The 10,416-nt window shown below is 36.9% G+C and overlaps 1 protein-coding gene across 1 annotated transcript; it reads left to right on the top strand.

The window, feature by feature from the left end:
* The first annotated feature begins 1,394 nt into the window (after positions 1-1,394).
* LOC111046357 (E3 ubiquitin-protein ligase HUWE1-like) lies at positions 1,395-8,487 on the top strand. Its single transcript, XM_039435253.1, has 3 exons — positions 1,395-1,469; positions 1,535-2,447; positions 7,853-8,487. The coding sequence occupies exons 1-3, from the start codon at positions 1,395-1,397 to the stop codon at positions 8,485-8,487; spliced, it is 1,623 nt and encodes a 540-aa protein (XP_039291187.1).
* Positions 8,488-10,416: the final 1,929 nt, after the last annotated feature.

Raw genomic sequence — 10,416 nt, 5'->3', positions numbered from 1 at the left:
CATCAGAGTTACAAACCTTTCGAATAAAGTGTGAACAGATGTTTCATTTGTATTAAGATTTTCCTAGCGATACAATGGAGATTGCTTATAATGAGCACAGAAACTTTTATAGATCGGCAATTAAGAAAGCAGTAAATTTGGATATAGATCGGCAGTAAAGTTATTCAGGACAGTAAGGCTGCTTGGGAAGTTGTAAATAGGCACCTTTGCAGGAATAGTTCTTCATCCAAAAAATCTTGTGAGCTATCAGTAACCGTTGCTTTTATTTTTTCATAGATCAGATAGACAAACAAAGTAAAGAAATACCTAAGAGTAGATTTGACATTCAACAGATGTCTAAACCCGAATCTAAGTTTAGTTTCAGGCGCTTCAAGGTCAAGCAGGTACTTGAGACCATAAAAAATTGAGTAAAAGCAAATATGTTGAGATATTTATTTCTATAGGGCTACTTTTATAGAAATAGGAAGAAAAATATAATATTTTCAAAAAGGGTACTAGGATTTTTTTTCTATGCCTAGATATGAATGGACTGAACTCTGTTATTTAAAAGATTGCTGCTTCAAATATAGCAAAAGTTCTAACACACATTTTCATATGTGCATAGAGTTAGGAATATTCCCAGATGAGCTTGAAAAAGTAAAAATGATACCAGTTCATAGAAAGGTGACAGGACAAAAATAGAAAATCATAGACCCATTTTCATAGTGGAGATATTGTCCAAAGTTTTTGAAATTCTCCTTCATGAGCAACTAGTAGCTTATTTCGAAAACTATAAGATATTGTCAAAAGACCAGTATGGCTTTAGGAAAAATTTAAGTATAAGTGATAATGTTTTAAACATTGTAGAGGTAGTTATCAAGAACTTGAAGAGCAACAAAGTAAAGTTGATCCAAGAGCTTTTGATTTAACTAAAGCTTTTGATTCAGTTGAGCATGAAATTCTATGTAATAAACTCTCTTTTTATGGCATTGAAAAGGCGGCGGTAGATCTTCTTCATTCCTACCTTGGTGACAGAATGCAATTTGGGTTTAGGAATGGTGAGTTCTCAAGTGGCAAAGTGGTCAGGTATGGTGTACCGCAAGGTTCCATACTTGGGCCACTGTTGTTCATAATCTACATCAATGATTTGCCAAATACAATAAGTAGTTTCTGCAAAAACAGTTGTTCTTCCCTTTTTGCCGATAATCTGGGCTGAAAGTGAGTGGTACTGATGAACAGCATAATTAATGCAGTGCTTGAGAGAAGCACATTGAAAGTCATTGTCCAAATCAGAAGTGCAACTCGGGCTTTTGAAACAAGAAATGGGAACAAGGACGATGAAGAAAATGATGAAGATGAGGAAGAGGAAGAAGAGGAGGATGAGGAGTTATTCCTGCAGGGAGAGGCGAGAAGCAATGACAGGCAGGCTGCTGATGAAAATGGCCAAGGAGCTGGCAGCGAGAGGAAAAGTAATACTCCTACACCTCTCAGTGAGCTTCTGAAACTGGATGATCTGTGGACTTTGCTCAGTGACTGTTTGTGTCAATTTGACAAGACTCAAGACACTCACACCTGTCTCGTTTTGCTGCCGGCCGTCGAGGTATTCTTTATAGTGCATGCCAGCAGCGCAGAGGCTGCAGTACCCAGCAAAGGAAGCGAGCAAGGCAGTAGTCAGGGCAGTAGCCAGGCCACAAGCAACCAGGGCAGTAGCCAGGCCACAAGCAGCCAGGGAGGTGCTGGCCCCTCGAGTGAGTTGGCCGCTCCACCCCCTCTCTTGCCTCTGCCTACTGATGGCTTGGAGAGTGAACAATCATCACAACCCAAAACTACCCAATCCAAGTTCCTCAAATTTGCTGAAACGCACCGTACAGTGCTGAATGAGATTCTGCGCCAGAGAAGCACTCCACTTGTGGACGGGCCTTTCTCGGTGTTGGTCAATCTTACCCGCATGTTGGACTTTGACGTGAAACGACGTTACTTCCGCAGTGAGCTGGAGTGTGTTGACGAGGCGGTTTGTTGTGAAGAACTCGCTTTGCATGTCAAGAGGGCATCCATCTTCGAGGACCCCTACCATGAATTGCACCATTGTACTCCTGAAGAATGGAAGAACCGCTTCCACATTGTCTTCGAAGGGGAGGAAGGGCAGGACGTCAGAGGCCTGTTGAGAGAATGGTATATGATCATATTGAGGGAGATTTTCAACCCGGATTATGCACTTTTCACTACATCGGAGAGCAACAAAGTGATGTACACTATAAATACCTCATCGCACTACAACCCAGACCATCTTCTCTACTTCAAATTCATCGGGAGGGTGATTGCAAAAGCAATCTATGACAACAAACTTCTCGAGTGCTACTTTACTCGTTCCTTCTACAAGCACATTCTGGGTATTCCGGTCAAGTACACGGATATGGAAAGTGAGGATTACACTTTCTACAAAAGTCTCGCCTACTTGAAGAGAAACCATATCTCTAGCATTGGATATGAGGTGCAAGAAGTTGGAGTGACTGAAGGTGAGGGTACTGAAACCAGATGGACAAAACATACCCATCACTGAAGAGAACAAGCTCGAGTACATACATCTGGTTTGTCAAATGAAAATGACTGGAGCCATCCACAAGCAACTATATGCTTCTTTTGAAGGATTTTATGACATCATTCCCTACCGACTGATAGGTATTTTCAACGAACAAAAACTTGAATTGCTTATTTCCGGCCTTCCCAATGTTGACATCAATGATCTCAAAGTGAACACTTAGTATTACAACTACCAGCTCAGCTCCATCCAGATTCAATGGTTCTGGAGAGCCCTACGTGAAATCAACCTAGCTCAAAGGGCAAAGTTCCTTCAGTTTGTGACTGGTACTTCGAACATGCCACTCCAAGGCTTTTCAGCCCTTGAGGGTATGAATGGAGTCCAGAAATTCCAGATACACCATGACAAGAGGTCAACCGACAGACTTTCTTCAGCTCATACCTGCTTCAATCAACTTGACTTGCCAGTGTATGAGGACAGTCAGAAACTGCGAAACAACCTTCTGAAAGCCATTCACGAGTGCTCGGAGGGCTTCGGATTCGCTTAATTCACTTTAATCTTGTTAATATAGTTTGTGTATTTGTTTCATATTTTGTATATCCTACTCTTTACCATTGAAATATAATGAAACTACCTGTTGTTTAAATAATTTCGATACTGAAAGACAAATATATAAAATGTGTATAAATATATATGTATATGTTATAACTTGTTCAGTTATGATTGAGAAGTGAGAGAGAAAGGTTGTTTTTGTGCAGGGGTGCTCTCTTATCTAGCAACTGGCAGATAATAGCTTGAAAATTTCGTTTACAGTGAACAGTGCTTGTTTTAAATTGTATTCTGCTTATTATACTTCGACTTTACATTCGTTTTACTATCGAAAATGTCTTGCAAAATATGTTCAAAATCGGTGCGTGGTGCTAATAACGATTCGACCACCTGCAATGACTGTCATGCCAGTCAGTGTTCATGCCAAGTGCGTAGATCTCACGATGGACAATCTCAAGTATATGCAACAGAATAAGAAAATCTGGCGGTGTGAGGATTGCTCCAAAGAGCGTCGTAGAATCATAGCGTTGGAAACTACGGCGGCTGAGGGTGAGTTAAGCTTACAGGACGTTGTTAGGTTCTTGAACCGAATACGTGAGGATCATAAGAGACTTGAAACCGAACTAGGTAACTTGATTGAGGCGTGTCATCAAGCAGTAGATCAATTAGCAGAGGACTACAAACTCCAAAGTGAAAGATTGAACAAGTGTCTGGGGGCTGTTGAATCACTTAAGGGGGAAATTGTTCAGTTGAAAAACGAAAATTCTACTCCAAGAGAGCAGGTTGAAGATCTTGAGCAATATTCCCGGATCAACATGCTTGAAGTGAAAGGAATTCCTCAAGAACCCAATGAAAATCTGGGGTCAATAATAAGCAAAATGAGTGAAGTCCTGGGTCACAAGTTGAGTACGGATGCTATCGATGTCTGCCACCGAGCGGGAAGGAGGATGACGTCGGAGGAGGGCAACGTATCATCACGTGAGGGACCGGCGCCTATTCTCGTCAAATTCGTCAAGCGGACGGATAAGGAGGCGATTCTCAACAAGCGGAGAGTGGAGAGGGATTTCTCTACTAGACATATGAATCTCCAGATGGACAACAGCATATACATAAATGAATGTTTGTCACCAAGCCGGAAAAAGGTCCTCGCCACTGCGAGGAATGCTTGGAAAGCGAAACAATTCAAATATCTGTGGATCAGAAACTGTAAAATACTGATAAGGAAGGAGGAGGGTTGTTCTGTGATAGAATTAAAATCGAGTGAGCAGCTACAGAACTTATTTAAGGTATGACTTACGAACTGATAATGATTTTTCTAGTTGTATAAATAATCGTTTCTCATAGATTATCTATTCCAATATAACAATAAAATCTAATGGAGAGTACTGTAAGTGAAATTGTAATTATTCATCAAAATATTCGTAGTATGCAACAGAATTTTGATAACTTTCTTGCCAGTGTAATGCAGTTTCAGTTTATGCCCTCTGTAATAATATTGACGGAGATATGGATAGATGAAAATAAAGCTAATTGTTACCAAATTGATGGGTATATACAATGGTAGGTTGTTATAATCATAATTACCGAGCCGGAGGTACTGTAGTTTATTTGAGTAGAGATGTAAAATTTGAGACAAAAAAGGTTTATTTATTATCAGCTGACTGTATTTACTGTCAGTGTTCATGCCAAGGCTTATCTTTTTCGTTCTTGGCGGTATATAGATTACATCTATATTCACCGGGATTGTATATACACGATATAAACGAATTCTTGATAGAACTGAATGAGATAGAAAAATATCCCAAACCATTCTTCGTTATTGGTGACATAAACTTAAACCTATTATCTAATGAGAATATTGTAGATGAATATAGAATAATTATGAGTTCTTTTGGATTTGATTCATTGATAAATGAACCCACAAGACTAGTTAACAATACAGGATCGTGCATTGATCATGTTTTTGTTCAGTTCACTAATACTAGATTAAATAACAAAATGAGGGATATAGAAACTGAAATTTTACATTTAGATATAACCGATCACTCATTGATAAAGATAGGAATACAATACGAAAAACCAATTATAAATCAAATTACATCAAATGAAACAAATGGGGAAAATAGAATAGACCGCAGAAAGCTTAAAAACATATTAGCGGCAACGGTATGGAATGATTTTCCAGGAGAAACAGAGAATCGTAATGTTGAAACAGCATGGGAAAAATTTATTACATACTTGCAGAAAACAATTAACGAAACTGTAACTAGGGAAACTATAAAAAATAAGGGGTTAAAACCAAGGTCAGAGTGGATTACACAGAAATTAAACAATAAATTACAATTTGAAAATTATCTATATAAAAAATATCTAGAGCAACCAAATAATCCGATAAATAAGAAAAAATATTTAAAATATAGAAATAAATTGAGGAATGAAATATGTATTTCGAAACAAGAGTATTTCTTAAAGCTATTTGAAATTTGCAAAAGCAATACTAAAGAACAATGGAAATGCATTGACAATATTGCCATAGATATTCATTACAGCAGATGGGGAAGTAAAATTGCGTATACTGCTTTGTCTGATCACTTGGCTATAAGTTTAAATGTAACCGTTCAAAGAATGTTGGCTGTTAACGAGCATGAAGAGGGAAATAAAATTCCAATTGGACAAATTAATGAGAATATCTTTCTTGCACACATGGATTCAATAAATTGGTTTGCTGTTTATCAACTGAATAATATTGCTGAGACGATACAAAAGTTTAATGAACTTTTTTTGTGGTCAGTGAACTCGGCCTATCCATTGAAGCTTAGGAAAATATATTCGAATGAAGGTAAGAGTAAAAAGTGGTTTACATCAGAGTTACAAACCTTAAAAATAAAGTGTGAACAGATGTTTCATTTGTATAAAGATTTTCAAAGCAATACAATGAAGATTGCTTATAATGAACATAGAAACTTTTATAGATCGGCAATTGAGAAAGCTAAGCATGAGTTTAATAGTGAAGTTATTCAGGACAGTAAGGCTGCTTGGGAAGTCGTGAATAGGCACCTTTGCCGGAATAGTTCTTCATCCAAAAAATCTTGTGAGATACCAGTTATTACCGATATTAACAATTTTTTTCATAGATAAGATAGACAAACAAAGTGAAGAAATTCCTAAGAGTAGATTTGATTTCAACTATCACGTTCAACAGATGTCTAAACCCGAATCTAAGTTTAGTTTCAGGCGCTTCAAGGTCTAGCAGGTACTTGAGACCATACAAAAATTGAGTAACAGAAAATGTGTGGATATAAATGGACTGAACTCTGTTATTTTAAAGATTGCTGCTCCAAATATAGCGAAAGTTCTAACACACATTTTCAATATGTGCATAGAGTTAGGAATATTCCCAGATGAGCTTAAGATGATGATGTATTAATGAGTGTCTATTATGCGCACATATATAGTCACTTAGCTTATGGTGTCCTGCTATGGGGGAATTGCTCTACAGCCGTTACACTTATTAAATTACAATAGAAAGCTCTTAGAATTATTTGCCATGCACCACCGCTTGCAAGTTGTAAACCTCTCTTTCAAGGATTAGGTGTGTTGACTCTTCCATCACTATATGTCTAGGTGTGTTTGATTTACATGAGGATGAATATGGGCAAATATGTTATGAATAGTGATATGCATAATTATTCTACTAGACACAGGGAGGATGTGAGAGTAGATTCACACCGTTATACTGGTACTCAGAGAAACTGGCAATTTACTTCTATAAAACTGTTGAATAAACTTCCTCTAGAGACTAGGCATCTAGAAATCAAAGAATTTTAAAGATCTATCAGAACTATTCTTCTACAAAAATGCCTCTATTCAGTTGAGGAATTCGTAGTATAGCCTTAATACAATATTTGTTAAGTAGCTTTCAATACTTACCTATAATCAAAAGTGTTATATGACTTTAGACATATTGATTGGTGTAAATGTTTGTTTGACGATTGTTTTAACATAAGAAAGTGTTCCTGACAATAAAAGTGATTTCATTTGATTTGATAATGTAATGCATAATAGAAGTAAAAGATATCATGGAAATCATACTTTATGAATCAATTTGAATTGGAGTGTATTTATTGAATTGTATTTTTAAATACATAATATCAATTGTTATCGGGAAACTTATAAATTAGATATCATACAATGAATAAGAAAGAAATAGATGAGAATAAATGAGATAGTGCATTTGATCAATTGCTGATGCTTTAACCTGGTTTCTATTCCCGGGATAGCAAATAATTCTTGGATAGTAACTCTCATCGAATTTCCTTCTATCTGTTCACCATGTTGTCAAGCAGTATAGCAGTCTTTGGGTTCAGTATTCAATTTGAATTTCCATTGAATAAATTGAAGAAAGGAATACCTACAAGAAGTTTTAAAACTTCTACATCGTCTTCGAAGGGGAAGAAGGGCAGGATGCCAGAGGCCTGTTGAGAGAATGGTATATGATCATATCGAGGGAGATTTTCAACCCGGATTATGCACTTTTCACTACATCGGAGGGCGACAAAGTGATGTACACTATAAATACCTCATCGCACTACAACCCGGACCATCTTCTCTACTTCAAATATTCGTCAGGAGGGTGATTGCAAAAGCAATCTATGACAACAAACTTCTCGAGTGCTACTTTACTCGTTCCTTCAACAAGCACATTCTGGGTATTCCGGTTAAGTACACGGATATGGAAAGTGAGGATTACACTTTCTACAAAAGTCTCGCCTACTTGAAAAAAACATATTTCTAGCATTGGATATGATTTGACATTAAGCGTAGAGGTGCAAGAAGTTGGAGTGACTGAGGTGAGGGAACTGAAACCAGATGGACAAAACATACCCGTCACTGAAGAGAACAAGCTCGAGTACATACATCTGGTTTGTCAAATGGAAATGACTGGAGCCATCCGCAAGCAACTATATGCTTTCCTTGAAGGATTTTACAACATCATTCACAACCGACTGATAAGTATTTTCAACAAACAGGAACTTGAATTGCTCATTTCTGGCCTACCGTACGTTGGCATCGATGATCTCAAAGCGAACACTGAGTATTACAATTACCAGCCCAGCTCCCTCCAGATTCAATGGTTCTGGAGAGCCCTACGTGAATTCAACCAAGCTGAAAGGGCAAAGTTCCTTCAGTTCGTGACCGGTACGTCGAAAGTGCCACTCCAAGGCTTTTCAGCCCTTGAGGGTATGAATGGAGTCCAGAAATTCCAGATACACCGTGACGAGAGGTCAACCGACAGACTTCCTTCGGCTCATACCTGTTTCAATCAACTTGACTTGCCAGTGTATGAGGACAGTCAGAAGCTGAGAAACAACCTTCTGAAAGCCATTTACGAGTGCTCGGAGGGCTTCGGATTCGCTTAATCCACTTTAATGCCTCTATAAAAGAGACAGTCGAATTATTGCAATTGAAAAAATCAGAAGAAGAGATTGTCACCAATATATGTTCAGGTTTAAATCCCGAGGAAAGATGAAGATTAGTATTCTAGTTCAAGCCTAGAAATTTTAGGGACCTCGACGAAATATGCATTCAATCACAAAATCTTCTATCTGCAGATAGAGAAAGAGATCGATTTGAGTCACATTCAGATAGAAACGTACAACGAACTTTTAAAGAAGGGGGTACAGTCACATTGAGATGCTATAATTGTAAAAAATTAGGTAATATGGCTAAAGTGTGTAGATCAAATCCTAACAATGACAGTTTTGAAGAAGAGATTATGAAACATAAAATTGAATCCTCAAATTCTAGTAATGGCACTAAAACCATGCGTTATATGAAATGCTTCGAATGTCAGAAAATAGGACATTATGCCAATGAGTGTAGAAATAAACAAGCAAGACTAGTTGAATTTGATAAGAGAGGAAACTGCAATGCTAATGCAAATAGAGGTATAGTGCATAGCATTGATAATGATAATTATATTAACTCCATTGATTCGAAGAATGAATCGAGAAGTAAAGATAAATTAGTCAAAGCTAGGAACTCAGAGAGGAAAAATAAAGTTGATAAAATTTGTAAAAGAAGGTCGCAGAAATCTTTCAAGAAGATAAAAACTAAAGCTCTAACGAATAAAATCATTCCTTTTGTAGTTTGTGAAGTGGGGAAACAATAGCGTGCATGCAACCGCTTTGATAGACTCTGGTGCAAGTAGGAGTATCATTACAAAAAAGGTTTTCGATGAGTTATTGATTGCTAATCCTAAATTACGAGTTGAAGAAGATCATCTAAATTGTGTCATAGCTAACAACGATTGTTTGAATTTGAAGGAAGCAGCGTTCATAGAAGTTAAAGTAGAAAACTTCAGTTGGAAATTTCGATTTCATATTAGTGAAAATCTTTCAGCTCCAGTTATACTCGGTTGTGATTTTATACATCACACACAGTAATCGATGTATTCAACAAGAGGTATTATTTCAATTTTAGACCACGATTCAAATTTTCCCTTGAAAGTAAAATAAATCCCGATTTATTGAAAATACAAAATGCAATTAGTTCAGACATGAGTGAAGATAATTTGAATGCTGAGCAACAGAGAAAATTGCAAAGAGTACTAGACAACTTTGATGATGTGCTCACTGATAAATTGGGAAAAACGAATTTAGTTGAATATAAAATTCGCCTTATATCAGAGGAACCGGTAAGAAAAGCTCCCTATGAAAATGGAAATCATGAATGAGAAAATCAAGAAGATACTCGAAAAGGGAATAATTGAGAAGTCGACTTCATGTTATTCTAGCCCAGCGTTTTCAGTATCAAAAAAGGGAGGAGCTGAACGTGTAGTCGTTGATAATCGTGCACTAAATAAGAAGATATCATTAGATTCTACTCCGCTGCCCAATCTGGATAATATATTCCACTGGTTCCATAATGCCGAGTATTTTTCGGTGTTAGATTTAAATCAAGCGTATTATCAGATGCCCTTATCTGAGGAAAGTAAACATTTAACAACTTTCTGTACTTAGAGGAGAACCTATCAGTATACTAGAGTTCCGTTCGGTATAAGTATAGGTGCACAAGCCTTGACTTCCGTACTAGATACACTCTTTGAGGATATTAAATTCAAATTTGTTTTAAATTATCTTGATGATATAGTAATTTATTCAAAGGATTTTGAATCTCATTTAGTACACATTAAAGTTGTGTTATAAAAATTAAGAGAAGCCGGATTTACTGTGAAACCAGAAAAGACTACTTTTGCGAAGAAACAAATTTCATTTTTAGGGAATCTAGTTGATCGAAATTTCATTTATTTATTTATTTATTCAATCATTCAGAATTACACAACTTAC

The sequence above is a fragment of the Nilaparvata lugens genome, chromosome 9, assembly GCF_014356525.2.
Source record: "Nilaparvata lugens isolate BPH chromosome 9, ASM1435652v1, whole genome shotgun sequence".
Lineage (NCBI taxonomy): Eukaryota > Metazoa > Arthropoda > Insecta > Hemiptera > Delphacidae > Nilaparvata > Nilaparvata lugens.
Note: the sequence above shows the minus strand (reverse complement) of the source record. Positions and strands in the feature narration are given on the sequence as shown.